The sequence below is a fragment of the Littorina saxatilis genome, linkage group LG9 (assembly GCF_037325665.1).
Source record: "Littorina saxatilis isolate snail1 linkage group LG9, US_GU_Lsax_2.0, whole genome shotgun sequence".
NCBI classification, from domain to species: domain Eukaryota; kingdom Metazoa; phylum Mollusca; class Gastropoda; order Littorinimorpha; family Littorinidae; genus Littorina; species Littorina saxatilis.
Window position 1 is genome coordinate 36,581,233 of NC_090253.1, and position 18,288 is coordinate 36,599,520.

At 42.9% G+C, this 18,288-nt stretch overlaps 1 protein-coding gene across 3 annotated transcripts in view; it reads left to right on the plus strand.

Moving 5' to 3' along the window:
• Positions 1 to 18,288, plus strand: part of LOC138975925 (uncharacterized) — a 60,795-nt gene that overhangs the window by 14,228 nt on the left and 28,279 nt on the right. For 2 of the 3 annotated variants that reach the window (XM_070348689.1, XM_070348690.1), the window contains 8 exons: positions 5,284 to 5,375; positions 6,118 to 6,182; positions 6,389 to 6,720; positions 7,212 to 7,277; positions 9,576 to 9,713; positions 10,229 to 10,288; positions 10,901 to 10,988; positions 12,009 to 12,184. In XM_070348689.1, coding sequence (XP_070204790.1) covers positions 5,284 to 5,375; positions 6,118 to 6,182; positions 6,389 to 6,720; positions 7,212 to 7,277; positions 9,576 to 9,713; positions 10,229 to 10,288; positions 10,901 to 10,988; positions 12,009 to 12,184 — 1,017 coding nt within the window. Of the gene's footprint in view, positions 1 to 1,484; positions 1,557 to 5,283; positions 5,376 to 6,117; positions 6,183 to 6,388; positions 6,721 to 7,211; positions 7,278 to 9,575; positions 9,714 to 10,228; positions 10,289 to 10,900; positions 10,989 to 12,008; positions 12,185 to 18,288 lie in introns of all 3 variants that reach the window. The other variant, XM_070348688.1, reaches the window with a different exon arrangement.

An 18,288-nucleotide genomic window follows, 5' to 3' on the forward strand; every position in this document is an offset into this window, starting at 1 on the left:
ATTTTACTAAATGCTGACCTAGTAATTACCCCTGATGTGTCAGTACCAGCTAATGCTTTTGTGGAGGAAATGTCTGTAAGGTTAATGTGTTTATTTTCAGAAGAATGAATGATGTCCCGAATTAGGGTGTTTGAAAGTAAATGTATGTCAGTATGTTGTTTGTGTGTGTGTGTTTCTCAGATAGTGTGTGTGTGTGATTGCATGCATGTGTGTGTGTGTGTGTGTGTGTGTGTGTGTGTGTGTGTGTGTGTGTGTGTGTGTGTAAAAAATAGATTGTACAAAGCACATAAAGTTATACTCTTTTGTACACTGTACACATATTGATCTTAATCAAGTCACCTCTTGTATCAAGAGGTGATCTTCCATGCGCACTGTCTTTTAAACAATCAATAATGTTGTTGTTAGCAATGGTTTATTTATAGTTATCTACTCAGTTCCCCAATTGTGCTCATGTATGTGAACAAGAACACAGTACTGTGATCGAAGGACTGTGCACAAGCATATTAATATTGACATTGTAAAACTGCATGAAGGGGCAGTAGTTTGCTAGATGCAATGTACTCCTACAATTTACTATGTACTTGCTACACAATTGAACAGGCCTGTTTAATTTGTGTTGGACCTTGTAAATCATAATCATTGCATTCTTGGCTAGTATTGGAGCATTTTGGCTCTTAAATGTAACAGTCATGTGGTACTGGCCAGCACTCATGCTTCCTGATACTTTATCAACCTTTGAGCCCTGTGGCACCCCCACCCCCTCTTCATTCAACCCCATTGAAGTGAAATAGTTTAGAGTATTAGTCAGCAAAAAAACCAACCTGTTCAAGTCATTGATTATACATGTAGTCATATATATTCTTGACTCTCTAAACTCTCTCCCATATCTCTGACTCTCCCCCTCCTTCCCTTCTCTCTCTCTCTCTCTCTCTCTCTCTCTCTCTCTCTCTCTCTCTCTCTCTCTCTCTCTCTCTCTCCCTCCCTCCCTCTGTGCCCCGAAAGGGGCTAAGGCCTTAAAGGAATAAAATCTTGTTCTTGTTCTTGTTGTTCCCTCCCTCCCTCCCTCCCTCCCTCTCTCTCTCTCTCTCTCTCTCTCTCTCTCTCTCTCTCTCTCTCTCTCTCTCTCTCTCTCTCTCTCTCTCTCTCTCTCTCTCTCTCTCTCTCTCTCTCTTCCAAGCTGAGTCTTTCTGAAATTATGTTATTTATTTCTCAGATTTGATGATATTGTGAAGTGTTTCTTGTTTTTTGTTATCTATTTCGCACAGTCTATTCATAATAATGGATTAATGACGGGCTTCCCCCCCCCCCCCCACACACCTCTCTCCCCAATCTTTCTCTTTCTCTCTCTTTGTGCATTTTAGTTGTCCTTACAGTATTATCATTTTCTCAGCAGTCATCATGCCTCATCAATCTAGCTGTCTCCTCTTCATTTCTAGTAAGCATAATAGTCACCACCTTCATCTGTGCACATTGTGACTTTTCAGGACCAAGTCGACACTGGATAAATTGCGCAAAATTTTCAGCACTGTTCGCTTTATAAGCAAGCTTCGGCCAGGGTGAGCCTCTAGGGAATGGATAGTTCGTGCAGCACTTAATGCACGCTGATTGGCTGTTGCCATGGCAGTGGAGTGTATCATCCCAGTGTAACCAGAATGGCCTAATATTCGTTATATACACTTTCTAATCCAGTTTATTTTCCATACTCCTCGTTTCTGCTGGGTAGGTGCATGCATGGGGGAGAGTTTATATCTGACGTTGCTTCCTCTTTGCTTTGACCTGCGCCTGATTTTGTTTTCTGCACATACATCCTGTTTTTAATTTCAGAGGTCAATAAGATTTGTTTGGACTGTGTTTTGAATTTACATGTTATTTGTATTTCTTTCCCTGAAATAAATTCACGGACAAGAATTTATATAGGCATTGTTGTGATGTCTAAGATATACCCTTGACAGACAACACATATATACCCTACTCAGGCTTCATCTGTTTCCAAGATATTATAGTTCCTGATAAGTACAGTACTACAGCACACTGTTCTGAGAGAACTTAATATCTAATAATGGTAATTAGTGTTGGGACGTTGGTTCTTGATGTTGTCTGGCTACAGTTGTAACCAGATTTTCTAAATCAGATGCTTTTAAAGTTTAGCGATGGAGTATAATGGATCTCCTCAGTCTTTTATCAAATTTCAGCCAAGTTTGATTAATTTAATTGCATCATTTATATTATATACAACTGTATTCAACCTACATTGCACTTTTAATGTTGGTCCAAAACAAAAACTAATTCCACCAGAGTGACTAAATAAATAAATACTGGAGTTGCTTGATTGTTGGTGGTCAAATTAGTTGTTATTCTTGTAATTTAACAAGCATGCTGTTGTTTTTTGTTAACTTTTTACCTGCACTATACCCCTTGAAGTTCATCCACAGTTGAAACATTGTGTGATAAAGATTAATTACCTATCCATGTGATTAAATTGTGCCAATAACAGCATGGTCCAAGGTATTAATATCAGCTTGCTGCTGTCAGTTTTAAGATGTTACAGATTTTTCTGTTGCAATATTTAACCTTTCCAGAATTTTTCTGTACACAGAAATTTCCTTGAAGTATCCTGAGTTCTTTCCTGCCGTTATAGCTATAGGGTTATAGCTATTATAAGGGTTACGTGTTATGTTCGGTTATCACAGACAGGGACGTTCTTTGTCCTTGTGTGTCAGTGTCGGTGTGGCTGCTTATGAATGACAGCAGACAGGATTTGACACCGACAGTTCGGTCAGCTTGCCCCTAAATATGAATAGTGTCTGAGCTTGCTGCTTAAGTGGGAAAACATTCGAATTGAAAACAAATGTGACAGCACCTTTCCACAGTTTGATCTCTGTGACACAGATCGACCTGTTTATAGCCGAGATGTTTTTTAAAGGGAATGCCTTGAGGCTCACTTTGAATGTGTGCTGGTTAACACACATTATACTTTATATGCCAATTATATTGCTATTTGGGGAGGGGGGGGGAGTGGGTGGAGAAGGAGTCGTATTATAGGTTGTGTCTGTGGTAGGAATAGGGTTTGGATTAGGCGGGATGAGAGAGTGATTGTTTGTGCAATCTTATGTCTGTGTGTTCCTTAAGTTATGCATTGATAAAAACGAGATTATGTTTAAATGCAATCACACAATACGTTATTGTGCAGGTGTTTTGATCATATAGGTGTTGTGAATAACTATCTGCACATTGTGCTATTTGCTCTTGGCAAAGAATTGAAATTGAAATAATATAGTGCACAGTGTTGTTTTGATTTTTTTCCCAACTGTTGAATTGAGGTTATATATATATACTAGCCAACTGATAGAAACCTGCACTCAAACCCAAAGTCTTGAAGTTGTACAAGATTATCTAAGAATAAAAGATCCTAACTCAATGTTGTTCAAGTCCAATGTGACTTAAAGTAATACATTGCAAATACACTGACAATTTGTCCATGAGAGGATACAATTTGCTTCAGTTCCTTAAGTTTGAATATTAGAATGGATGCAACGTGGAGATAAACAATCTCACAGTACCGGCCTTCCTCATGTCTCACATCCTTAATTATCTTCCTTAGTTGGAGAAGCTTTTATTGGCCATTAAACTTTGTATACAGGATAATCTGCTTACAAAAACACTTGCTGATGTCGTTCGCTAGAACGATTCTTTTTCAGCTGTCTTGACTTTATCCTTTAAAATAATGCGCAGCTACCTTTGATTTGTCTCAGTACCTCATGTGTATAAGTATTATACTTACTGTACTTTCTCTGTACAGTACAATGTAATTCAGCTAGTACTCCTATAGTTGCTAACTGCTAGTGTTCAAGTATGTTTATAGATTGAATTCTTTTCTTATTCTTATGAGCAGCTGAGCAGCTTCTTGAATTCACTGTTTGTCATAGTTTGTGTGTGTGCACACACATGCGTGTGTAATTCTGCCTTCTGGTCCGAGTAGTTAATTGAATCTTCAATTAGTTCTGAAGGCAGTTTTTAAACTATAATTAAGCGCTAAACAATGCACAAGCAAATGTTCTTGCAGAAACAGAAAACTGTTACTGGTAATAAAGTCGCCCTGTGAAGACTTCATGTGATTAATACTGAGTTACATTGAACAATATAGACGGTTGTATTTTACAACTGTCATTTCAACCCTGAGACCTAAAACATGAGCCATACACATGCCATTTTGTTACTTCTCTTCAAGTCTCACATATTCATTCATAATCATTGGTAATGGTTTATCATGTTTCAACTTTCATTTATCATGCCTGGAACATGAGAAGAAAAGAAATGTGCTTTAATGCATTGAATCAAGTCAATATTGTTGACTCAATTGTTTGGTCAGCGGTATTAATCATGATTTAGAATATTCTGTTGTTCTTGGATAATCACATTATGCCCAGCATGCTGCCTGATTGTTTCCCGTTTTGTTCCTAACACAGCTTGTTTTGTTTGGACAGCCTGGAAACTGAGATGACAGTGTTTAATTAATTTAACCAATATATATTTGATAGATTTGGTAGCAGTACATTCATGCTTTGATTTTAATTTGGGAGTTAATCCTTTGCTTATTTTAATCCCCTGCAAGCATGAAAAAAGCTGATTTCTGTAAAGATTCATGGGCATGGGGAATTTTAAGCTTGCTTAAGGTTGCAAGAGAGAGTTAATGTGTCGATAAACTAAATTCTAAGAGGTACAAGAAATTGTAACTAAAGGCTCGGTCTATAGTCAGATGATTAGTCAGATAAAGATATGTCCCTTCATGAGTCTGAGTGACAACAATTAAATGACGATAACTGAATGATGTCTTTTGATTTTACTGTACATCTTGCGTTCTGTCCCAGTTAAAGAAGGCGTTTTCATAATTCATTGTTAGAAATAACCTTTGAAGGGGGGGGGGGGGGGGGGGGGGGTTACATGGGTATACCGGGTGAGTAATTTGAATTTTGATTGACTAATAATTAAGACTTAGTGGTTCCTATTTTTCTACATTCTCTTTCTCACTCTCATCCATTTTCTCTCCTTGTCTTGTCCCTAACTTTAGGCAAGAGGGGGTGAGGTTAGGGTCAAGCAGTTTCAAGTTTTTGTTACTGTGCAAAATACATTTACATGCATTAAATAAACGTTGAGTGTATCAGTTTATTAATTCACACAGTGGGTGCAGTGACTCCTCTTATGTAACTATGGATAACGAGCCACTGTCTGAAACTAGAGACCAAAGCATGACCTTGAATAATTAAGTGTTTGTTTCTCTTCCAGTCTGAGCGAGAGTTACTTCACAGTGAAGGGGGCAGCGTTGATCCTACCACACAGCGACTTGAACCGCAAAACATCAAGAAAAAACCATGGAGGTGAACGATCACAGTCTTACTCTTAAGCGTGGATAACACCAGTGTCACTTGATGATGTTAAAGTTCTAATTCATCTGTCCAGCTTGACGAAGTTCAAATTTTTATGATTATGACTTTTCTAAACTTGATGAAGTTCAAATTTTGATGATTAAGACTATTCTAAACTTGATGAAGTTCAAATTCTGCTTGACGAAGTTCAAATTTTGATGATTATGACTGTTCTAAACTTGATGAAGTTCAAATTTTGATGATTAAGACTGTTATAAACTTGAGGAAGCTCCAATTCTGCTTGAAGAAGTTCAAATTCTGATCATCTGTAGCTTAACAAAGTTCAAATTCCATTGCATTTTTAAATTGATTGCATCGGTTGCATAATGAAGTTCAAATTCTGATGCATCTGTGGCTTGATGAAGTTACTTTTGAACTCAGAGTTATATATAAATACCATCATGTTAAGGAAACAAATCTGGTTTAGGCTGTTCATATTTTGAGTGTGTGTGTGTGGGGGGGGGGGGGAGGTGAGAAAAGATTGTTAGTTTCATTTTTAGTGAGTATTTTGTTTGAATTCATTTGAATAAATCTTGTAAGCTCTTTCTATATCTGTTGGTACTTTCTGTCAGTCTAAGAATTATATTCTCCCATCTCCTTTTTGACTCTTCATATAATTGTTTATAGTCTAAATGTTATTCTGATCATCCAGACTAATGAAGCATTTTGTTTTGTTTTTGCTTGCAATTTTCAGGTGAGATTCAACGCCATCTCCAGTCCATGCTGTACCTGCTTAGACCGGAGGACAAGATCAAAGTGGTGGGTAACACTGGAGAATCTCGCTGTTTCATTAAAGGGATCGAAACGTTACATGTAATATTTATAGTAAAAAGATGCAGAGAGGTTTGGGGGGGGGGACTTGAATTTGTCTTTTATTTTTTTGTATCGCTCAATTTACATGTCCCCAGCAGAAGAAGCTCTTTACGGTATTTGCTCTCTATCAACCCGTTCTGCCTCCATTTCAGGCCATACGGCTGGAGAACCCTCGTGACCCTCGTGACCTTCCTGCCGCCAACACACAGAGCTACATGGCGCTTGTCTCCACCATGGGGCGGCAAGACACCGAGGAGTTTGTCATCCTGGGCCTCGACTGCACCACCTCCATCTCCTCCCCCGCCCCCACCAGAGCCTCTGGCTTGGCTCCCCCCAGTACTCCTCCCACCTCACCCACCTCCCACGCTGGTCCTGACGGGGCGGAGGCGGCTGCACCGCTGGAAGCGAGAGGTATCGCCTCGGCCAACATTGGTCTGGTGCTCCCCATCTGGATGGGCATGAAAGTGCGACTAAGTGGTGACGGGTGAGATTTTCAAAATGTGGATAGGTTTTGGATGATATGAAAATGGATAGTCGTACCAGTTTTGTGGGAAACAAAATGAGTACAAAAAGAGTGAGAGTGTGGTGGAAACTTTGTCTTTTATATTCAACAAATTCACATCGGTTCTGAGTTAATTTATCTCGTTGGTACGACAACATTTTGGGGGAGCAGACCTCTGTAAAATGTTTGTTACGAGAAACTGGCTTAGTTAAGAATCTCTAACAGGTTGCAGATAGAGTAATCTTTCTTAGCTGTTTTTGTGTGTGTGTGTCTGTCTGTTTTGTTTGTGGTGGGTTTGTTCAACCCTTCCATCTTGCTCACATGCATTTATCATGTGATGAAATTGAATCACATATATTGCTTGTGCAATTTAGATGCATTTTGATGTTCAGATTTGCAAGATGTTTCTCACTGATGTATTTGTATTATTTTGCTTGTTGTAATTGTAAGAGTTTGTCTTCTTTGTTTTTCAGCGGTTTCAGTATCATCACAGATGACAAATCTTACCTGTTCAAACCTGTTTCAGTGCAAGCCATGTGGTAAGAGTTTTATGTTTTGTGTACTGATGTAGTGCAAATGTCAGATAAATCGTACATTCATCAGAATGGAAACCATAGAATTTAAAAAAAGGGCCCACCATATCAATGATCACATGTACATTATTTCAAGACATTGCAGAGAAATTCTAGTGCTTGAAAATACAGTTCCTAAGTAAATGTTTTCAGAATACGATGGTTCAGGTTATGGATGTACATGTATTACTTAATGCACTTTGTTTTAATCCGAAAACAGATAGACTGCCAACTTTCCAAAATTCAGAATCAAAAAACAAGAATGGTATGTTATTGGAAAGTTTAATTTATGACAAAACAAAACGTTACATTCACTGGTTAGACTAAGCGGTCTTTTAATTCGACAGACACAAACACTTATAATACAGATAATAAATTCATCTGAGAAATATTCCAAGAAACTACCTCAGATAGCCTTGCTTGTGTCTTCTGAGCAAGTTTCTTGGACAATTTCAAAGTTCATTATCTGTATCATAAGTGTTTGCAGAGCTGCCAATTTACTGTTACGTTTCAAGAATAACATGCTATGTTTTAAGACAAATTGTTACGCGCAGACAAATAATCACGAGTATGCAACAGCTCGTTCTTGTTGTGTACAGGTCAGCCATACAAGTGTTGTGTGTGTGTTGTGTACAGGTCAGCCATACAAGCGTTTTGTGTGTTGTGTACAGGTCAGCCATACAAGTGTTGTGTGTGTGTTGTGTACAGGACAGCCATACAAGTGTGTGTGTGTGTGTGTGTTGTGTACAGGATAGCCATACAAGTGTTGTGTGTGTGTTGTGTACAGGACAGCCATACAAGTGTTGTGTGTGTGTTGTGTATAGGTCAGCCATACAAGTGTTGTGTGTGTGTTGTGTACAGGACAGCCATACAAGTGTTGTGTGTGTGTTGTGTATAGGTCAGCCATACAAGTGTTGTGTGTGTGTTGTGTACAGGACAGCCATACAAGTGTTGTGCGTGTGTTGTGTACAGGTCAGCCATACAAGTTTTGTGTGTGTGTGTTGTGTACAGGACAGCCATACAAGTGTTGTGTGTGTGTGTTGTGTACAGGTCAGCCATACAAGTGTTGTGTGTGTTGTGTACAGGTCGGCCATACAAGTGTGTGTTGTGTACAGGACAGCCATACAAGTGTTGTGTGTGTTGTGTACTGGACAGCCATACAAGTGTTGTGTGTGTTGTGTACAGGTCAGCCATACAAGTGTTGTATGTGTTGTGTACAGGTCAGCCATACAAGTGTTGTGTGTGTGTTGTGTACAGGACAGCCATACAAGTGTTGTGTGTGTGTTGGGTACAGGTCAGCCATACAAGTGTTGTGTGTGTGTTGTGTACAGGACAGCCATACAAGTGTTGTGTGTGTGTGTTGTGTACAGGACAGCCATACAAGTGTTGTGTGTGTGTTGTGTACAGGTCAGCCATACAAGTGTTGTGTGTGTGTTGTGTACAAGTCAGCTATACAAGTGTTGTGTGTGTGTGTGTTGTGTACTGAACAGCCATACAAGTGTTGTGTGTGTTGTGTACTGGTCAGCCATACAAGTGTTGTGTGTGTGTTGTGTACAGGTCAGCCATACAAGTGTTGTGTGTGTGTTGTGTACAGGTCAGCCATACAAGTGTGTGTGTTGTGTACAGGTCAGCCATACACGTGTTGTGTGTGTGTTGTGTACTGGACAGCCATACAAGTGTTGTGTGTGTTGTGTACTGGTCAGCCATACAAGTGTTATGTGTGTGTTGTGGACAGGACAGCCATAAAAGTGTTGTGTGTGTGTTGTGTACTGGACAGCCATACACGTGTTGTGTGTGTGTTGTGTACAGGTCAGCCATACAAGTGTTGTGTGTGTGTTGTGTTCAGGTCAGCCATACAAGTGTTGTGTGTGTGTTGTGTACAGGTCAGCCATACAAGTGTTGTGTGTGTGTTGTGTACTGGACAGCCATACAAGTGTTGTGTGTGTTGTGTACAGGTCAGCCATACAAGTGTTGTGTGTGTGTTGTGTACAGGACAGCCATACAAGTGTTGTGTGTGTTGTGTACTGGACAGCCATATAAGTGTTGTGTGTGTGTTGTGTACAGGAGAGCCATACAAGTGGTGTGTGTGTGTGTTGTGTACAGGTCAGCCATACAAGTGGTGTGTGTGTGTGTGTTGTGTACAGGTCAGCCATACAAGTGTTGTGTGTGTGTGTGTGTTGTGTACAGGACAGCCATACAAGTGGTGTGTGTGTGTGTGTTGTGTACAGGTCAACCATACAAGAGTTGTGTGTGTGTTGTGTACAGGTCAGCTATACAGAGTGTGGACAGGGCAGTGCACCAGGCAGAGCACATGAAGTACCTGGCAGAGGGCCTGACACACACCTGGGTACACTACTACCGCGGTAAGGCTGACTCCGCCAACAAATCCTGCCTGGCAAAATGGTCAGTTAATCCTTGGATTTTTTATTTTTTTATTTTTTTATCTTTCTTCTTTTAGGGTACACTGTAGAATATGCCAGCTAGTATAATACTTGCAAAAAGCATTAACAAAATGTATCAAATTCACAACTTTTATGGAGAGCTAAATCAAAATGGAGACATCTCCTTGCATCTAAGGTTTTAAGTCTATGTTTGCATAGAATAAGCAACCTTTATGAAGGAGGGTACTGCTTTAGTGACCTTTACCAACTCTTGATGAGTTCATAGTTATAAAAATAAGTATAACATATTAGTATGCTTGTTCGAAATGATATCTATTCATTGATCTGATAAGCATAATCCTAGTGTTATAATGAAGTTAAACAGTGATAGTCTGATAATGATATAACAATTCATAGTGTTTTTCATTGTTTCCACCATTAAAACCGGGAAATCTGCTCAGATCAGTGGTTCAGGAGTGAAACAAAAGTGCAAACAAAATATATGATGGGATATTTTTTATATTTGTTGTGTTGCAGGAATCTGATGGAAGATGTTGAGATTTTTGCCCCCGCAAGCTTGAGTTTGACCAGTAGAAAGTGAGTAAACCACACTCTCGCAACTACTTTATCTCTACATGATCATTTTATTTTCCAGTTTGAGTCTGCTTTGTTCACACACTTCTTTGGTCTTGAACTAGTTTGCTTAACTTGCCGTATAACTGAAATATTACATATCATTTGCTAGTTAGAGCTGTCTTTGCGAGAGAGTTCTGACTGGGGGATGCATACACACATGAGAGCTAAAAGAACACGTCAGCTTCTTTGCTGTCAGTTATTATTTCGAACCACTGCAAATTTGGCTCGGAGGGAGGGACCCCTGACCACAATTGTTCAGACCTGCATGTCTACATTTAGAGACAGTATGTTTGGCCAGAGGCTACATCCCTGCATACCAAACTCAGGAGACCTGGTGCTGACATCCGGAAGATGGAGGTTCACTTTGCAAACACATCCGTACTGAGGATTTAGTATAGCCAGCAACATGGAGCTGTCAGTCATGATATCATTTCCAGAATATCGAATTCAGGTCTTTTGTATGCTGAGTAAAATCAGAAAAAAAATCATTTGTAGTGTGTGTAGATTGGATGGAACTTTGGAAGTGTTGTTGTTTGTGCTTCTGTGTGACTAAATGCTGGTATTTGTGTGCAGTGAGAGTGAGAAGCTGAAGCTTGTGATCAGCGGCAAACTGAAGGAGGTCATGATGTCTGTGGATCTGGATGAAGCCACAAGTCGCTCTGTGAGTTCTTCGTCCACCACTGTCTGTTATTCTGTTTCCTCTCCCACTCCATATTCAATTCTTTCTTTGTTGTTATCAAGACTGTTTCAGAAGTAAGTGCAGGTCTTAATTCAGCATTCAGTGTTGTTCTTTGCATATTTCTGTTTGTAAAAGCAACAAACATGACTGAAAAAGGAGTATTGGGTCACCCAACCCCTTGAACATATCACAAATACCTACTTACCTTGTTGCTGTAAGAAAGGTCACAAAGAGAGGACTGGGTGGCCGAGTGGTAACGCACTTGCGCTCGGAAGCGAGAGGTTACGAGTTCGACCCTGGGTCAGGGCGTTAGCAATTTTCTCCCCCCTTTCCTAACCTAGGTGGTGGGTTCAAGTGCTAGTCTTTCGGATGAGACGAAAAACCGAGGTGCCTTCTTGTACACTACATTGGGGTGTACACGTTAAAGATCCCACGATTGACAAAAGGGTCTTTCCTGGCAAAATTGTATAGGCATAGATAAAAATGTCCACCAAAATACCCGTGTGACTTGGAATAATAGGCCGTGAAAAGTAGGATATGCTCCGAAATGGCTGCGATCTGCAGGTCGATGTGAATGCGTGATGTATTGTGTAAAAAAAATTCTATCTCACACGGCATAAATAAATCCCTGCGCTTTGAATATGTGCGCGATATAAATTGCATAAAAAAATGTTTTAAAAATAAAAAATAAAAATCCCTGCGCTTAGAACTGTACCCACGGAATACGCGCGATATAAGCCTCATATTGATTGATTGATTGATTGATTGAAAGAGAAAAATCAATCGATAAAAAGAAAGAAATCGATGGATAAAAAAGTTTAAATGTGAGTAAAAATCAATTAATATTAGTAGGAAAATTGATCAATAAAAAGAATTAAAATTGTGTGTGAGATTCAGAAAAATCAATTAATGAAAATTAGAAAAAAATCTAGCGATAAAAAGAATTAAAAATGTGTGTGAGAAAAATCAATCGATGAAAAGAATGTAAAATGTGTGTTACAGCTACGCCAGAAGGTGGAGGCCGCCCTGAACATGAAGCTGGACGAGTACCGTGCGTACTTTGACGAGGAGCTGATCCGTATCCTGGGCCAGATGGACGCGCCTTCTCAGATCCTGGACTTCCTCTACCTGGGCTCTGAGTGGAACGCTTCCAACCTGGAGGAACTGCAGAAACTGGGGTCAGTATCTGTTAGGAAACGCTACCGTTGCTGAGCTTTGGTTCAGTTTTGTGTGTTGCATGTAGTTGACTTATTTGTACTTTGTGGGAAAGTACCGATATTATATTTTGTAAACACAATATTTATGCTTGGACGGGAATGCAGGTGAACTTTCTAGTCCTGTCAAAACAAGTTGTTTACCATGCTGTTTTAGTCGTGAGTTCGTGGCGTTCGTTCGGATTAAGTGCGTCGGCGCTTTTGATGTACGTCATAAGAGAATGTCGCTAGTTTAGTCCATGCACGGCTCGTATAATGTAGTTGTATCATGTTCGGTCTGGAATATTCTCGAGATTGAGTATTTACTATATATGCCAGCGCGATTTGAATGTTAGAAAGCTTCTATTTGAGTTCTGCTACGTTGTGCAGTTGTATGTATTGAATGCTGAATAAATCCTCGAACTCAATTTGACGAGTTGTTTTCTGTTGCTGCGAAGACGGGCGACGTAGAATAAAAGAACACAACTATACGACGTTTGAGAACTTGTGGCAATCTCAAGTGTCGTGTAACAATTGGGGGCCAAGCCAAGGATCTACGTTTAACGCCAAGGGTTTTCCAGCAACAAGGACAGTCAAGACAGTCACAGGAGGTAGCCATCAATCGGGTGTATCCTGAGGGATCAGTATTGAGACTACGGAACCGTGGATTCGGTGTGACTGGTGAAGAGTTTGGTAATCGCCGCAGCTCGGTACGGTGAGCGACGCCGGAGTGTATCGGGATTACAGAGGTTAGCTGCCGTTTGGACGAGACGGACTCCGTCGCGGAGCTAGTGCATTAATACTACGAAATACGACTGAGGTACGTCGTGTACGTATCGTGAGCAGAGTGCGCCGTCACGTTAGACGAGGAGGGTAGCAGCCTGCGTCTACGAAGGTGAACAGCGACGAGAGAAGCATCGGAGGTGCAGTAGAGACTGTGTTCTTTTAGAAGACTACATTCGTCTACGTTCGGGGCTGTGAAAGAATACAGACGAACGCACCGGAAAAGACCAGAATGGCTGAGTTCTGGGGAAAAGGAATTGAACTGGGACTAAAAGGCAAGCAGTTGACGGAGTTCGTCGAGTCCCAGACACGACTGCTGGCGCAGCGTGAAGAAAGACAAGCGCAGCGTGAGCGAGAAGAAAAAGAAAGACAAGCGCAGCGTGAGCGTGAAGAAAGACAAGCGCAGCGTGAAGATAAAGAAAGACAAGCGCAGCGTGAGCGTGAAGAAAGAGAAGCACAGCGTGAAGAAAGACAAGCGCAGCGTGAAGAAAAGCAAATGGAGATGAAACGCTTAGAGCTCCAGATAGAAATGGAGACCAAGCGTTTAGAGCTTCAGACAGAAATGGTGCGTGTTCAAAATCAGCACGAGGCACCACGCCAAAGAGATAACCAGCAGCAAATGTTACACAGGGCACCGAAACTTCCAGCATTCGCTGACGGGAAGGACCAGATCGACAGCTACCTTGCAAGATTCGAGAGGTTCGCTGAGAGTGCTAGATGGCAGCGCGACGACTGGGCGATTCTACTCAGCGCACATTTGACTGGGGCAGCACTTGAGGTCTACACTAGACTCTCAAACGATGACGCCAGAGACTATAATGTACTGAAGGAAGCTCTGTTGCGTTGCTACAACTTCACTGAAAGGGGCTACCGTCAACGCTTCCGCGAATGCCAGCCATTGTCTGGAGAGACACCGAGCCAGTTTGTGGAGCGCCTGTCGTCATACCTGCAGAAGTGGGTGGAGTTATCAGGTGAAGAGCAGTCATACGAGAGTCTGCGGGACTTGATCGTGAAGGAGCAGTTCCTTAATGCCTGCCCGAAGGACCTGGCGGCCCGCTTGGAAGAGCAAAAACTGCGGGGTTTGAAGGACATTACTGATGCTGCTGAGCGTTATCTCATTGCTCATGGAAGGACCCTGGGGACGTCAAAGTCATCGAAACCTTTCCAGAAGAGCGGGAACCAGGGAAACCAAGGGACAAACTGAGTCCGCACCATCATCCAATGAAGGGCAGAACATAACGTGTTTCCATTGCAATGCCAAGGGCCACCGAGTCGCCAACTGTCCCCAAAAGAAAAATAACGGACATGTCAATGACAAAGCGCAAGAACATCGACGGAGATATTACGACAACAAGAGGCAAACGAGTGGCTCGAACCAACAAGTATGTGCGAGCAGCGTCATACTTCCAAGGGCTGCCGAGCAAGTGGCTACACCATCGGACGTGGAAGAATGTATATCTGATGGCCAGCTTCTACTCGCCAATGGCAAGTCAATCTCTGTCGTCGCCAGCGCAGCTGTGTCAGTGTCGAACATGCCCGTGTCGAAGGGATTTGTTGAGAAGCAGGAAGTGACTGTTCTCAGAGATTCGGGCTGCAATGGGGTCATCGTCAAAGAGGATCTGGTGCCAACAGAGAAGTTCACTGGTGACTTCAAGTGGACGCTCATGGCTGACAGCAAATGCGTAAAGGCACCAGTGGCAAAGATCCAAATCGATACTCCATACTTCACCGGAGAAGTTGAGGCCGTCTGCCTGAAGAAGCCCTTGTACGATGTAATAATTGGGAACATTGAGGGTGCGAGACGTCCTGATGACCCTGATTTTGAATGGAGAATGGGCTCAGCTCAGCCTGCTGCTGAGGAGGAAGACCCACTGCCATTCGCGAAGGAAGATATCAGCGAACTTTTACGAGATGACAGAGCCACTGTGCATCGCCGCGACCAGCCGCAGGTTGTAAGCGCTGTGACGACCAGAGCCCAGGCGAAGAAGGACAAAACAACTACGCCACTCAGGGTCACCAACAGTTCTGCAACTGCTGTCGTGGACAGGGATCGGCTGATTCAGCTACAGGAAGCTGATTTGACCTTGACAAAGTACAGGAGTCGTCCTGTCAAGGAGATGACTAAGGGCGAAGGCACTGTGCACTTTGAAGTAAAGGCCAAGATCCTGTACAGAGTGTTCCAGCACCCGAGAGTCAACGGTGGGAAGCCATTACGTCAAGTTCTGGTGCCTCAACCACTTAGGCGCCAGGTGATGGAGGTGGCCCACGACTCTATTATGGGAGGTCACCTGGGTGTCAAGAAGACATCGGACAGAATCCAGGCTGCGTTTTACTGGCCAGGACTGCATGCAGATGTGACTCGATTCTGCCGATCGTGCGATATTTGCCAGAAAACCATACCTCGAGGAAGGGTCCCGAAAGTGCCGTTGCAGAAGATGCCTTTGATCGACCGACCTTTCAAGAGGGTGGCCATTGACCTCATCGGCGAGATCAAACCGCCAAATGAAGAGGGTCATCGTTGGGTACTGACCCTGGTAGACTATGCAACCAGGTACCCAGAAGCCGTGCCTCTGAAGAAAATTGACACCGAGACTGTTGCCGAGGCACTTGTGGACATTTTCAGCAGAATTGGGGTTCCTGAAGAGATCCTCACAGACCTGGGGACACAGTTTGTCTCTGAATGCATGGAAGAGGTCAACAGGCTGCTGAGCATTCGTCACTTGACTACGACACCTTATCACCCGATGTGCAATGGGCTGGTCGAAAAATTCAATGCGACGCTGAAGTCCACGCTGAAGAAACTATGCAGTGAGCAGCCAAGGCAGTGGCATCGCTACATCAATGCCTTGCTATTTGCATACAGGGAGGTGCCACAAGAGTCCACTGGATTCTCCCCGTTCGAGCTGATGTACGGGCGGACCGTGAGAGGCCCGATGCAGATACTAAAGGAATTGTGGACGAAAGATGTGGACACACCTGAAGTGAAGAACAGTTACCAGTACGTGTTCGAGTTGCGAGAGAAACTGGAGGAGACTCTCGAGATTGCGAGAGAAAACTTGAGAAAGTCTCAGGATAGCGGAAAGCACTACTACGACCGCAAAGCCGTAAACAGGAAGTTTACACCAGGTAACAAAGTGCTGATACTGCTTCCCACTGATCACAACAAACTACTGATGCAGTGGAAAGGCCCATACGAGGTTGAGGCCGTGGTAGGGATCAACGACTACAAGGTGAATGTCGGCAAGAAGTCCAAGATCTACCACGCTAACCTCCTGAAACTGTATGTGGAGAGACCTCCGGAAGCAGTACAGGTCGCAGCAAGTGTGGAAGAACCAGCCGAACTAGACGAGTTCGACGGTGAGGAACTACTGGAGTTGGGAGACCTCCACAAGAAAGAGGGAGTGGATGACGTCAAGTTAGGACCTGACCTGACAGAAGACCAGCAGAAGGAGCTGCATGATTTTATGGGCGACTTCACCCATAGGTTCTCTGATGTTCCAGGCTTTGTCGAACATGAAGTCCACCTCACATCTGACGTTCCTGTTCGCTCAAAACCATACCCTATCCCGTTTCAGGCTCGGGAATCCTTGAAGAAGGACATCGACAGCATGTTGAAGATGGGGGTCATCCGTGAGTCATCATCCCCTTACTCATCTCCCGTTGTTGTTGTCAAGAAGAAAGACGGTACAAACAGGGTATGCATTGACTTCAGGAAAGTGAATAAGATCACCGTGTTTGACCCTGAACCAATGCCGACGGCGGCTGATCTGTTCCGACGGTTGACTGGCAGTAAGATCTTCTCAAAGATCGATCTCAGCAAGGGATATTGGCAAATTCCTGTGCGCGAAGAGGACATACCAAAGACCGCCTTTGCAACTCCAGACGGAACGTATGAGTGCCTGCGGATGCCTTTTGGCATGGTGAACAGTGGTGCTACCCTGAAGAGGGGAATGCGAAAAATGCTCAAAGGAATGAAGAATGTTGTGTACTACTGGGATGATCTGCTAGTCCACACGGAGACCTTTGAGGAGCATCTGGAGACTTTGAGGGAACTGTTTTCCCGCCTGACAAAAGCCAATCTGACCGTGAGACCCAGCAAGTGCATTTTGGGGACCGACAACGTTGACTTCATAGGTCATTCACTGAAGGAAGGTCAAAAGGGGCTTTTGTTGGAAAACGTTACCAAGATCCTCAATGCGCCACGTCCTGAAACCAAGAAGCAGGTGCGATCCTTCCTTGGATTGGCTGGGTACTACAGAGAGTTCATTCCAAACTTCGCCGCCATAACGGCGCCTTTGTCGGACATGACCCGAAAAGGATGCCCCAACCGAATACTCTGGGGACCAGCTCAGGAGAAGGCATACCAGACCGTGCGCGACCTGATGTCACGAGACCCGGTGCTACGCCTTCCTGATACTGCCAAAGAGTTCATCTTGCGTACAGACGCATCGGACGAAGGGATCGGCGCCATGCTGATGCAAGAGCATGGAGGTAAACCGTTTCCGGTCAGCTATGCCAGCAAGAAGCTGTCAGGAGCCGAGAAGAACTACTCGACCATGGAGAAAGAGTGTTTAGCCATCGTGTGGGGAATCAAGAAATTTGAACTCTACCTCCAAGGGGTGAAATTCGTGCTTCAGACTGATCACAAACCCCTCACCTACCTGAACTCTGCGAAGTTTGTGAATAATCGTATCATGAGGTGGGTGATGTACTTGCAGAACTTTGATATGCGAGTGGAATCGATTAAGGGTTCAGACAATGTTGGAGCAGATTTTCTCAGCCGAGTATGTGAGTAAAACTGTGTTCATTCTCCAACAGACTAATGTACATACCTGGATTTCAATCTGTTATGTATACATAATATGTGTACAGGTAGCGTTTCAATGATTGAAAGAAATTAGGTAAATTTCTTCTTGTGTTGGGGGTAATGTTAGGAAACGCTACCGTTGCTGAGCTTTGGTTCAGTTTTGTGTGTTGCATGTAGTTGACTTATTTGTACTTTGTGGGAAAGTACCGATATTATATTTTGTAAACACAATATTTATGCTTGGACGAGAATGCAGGTGAACTTTCTAGTCCTGTCAAAACAAGTTGTTTACCATGCTGTTTTAGTCGTGAGTTCGTGGCGTTCGTTCGGATTAAGTGCGTCGGCGCTTTTGATGTACGTCATAAGAGAATGTCGCTAGTTTAGTCCATGCACGGCTCGTATAATGTAGTTGTATCATGTTCGGTCTGGAATATTCTCGAGATTGAGTATTTACTATATATGCCAGCGCGATTTGAATGTTAAGAAAGCTTCTATTTGA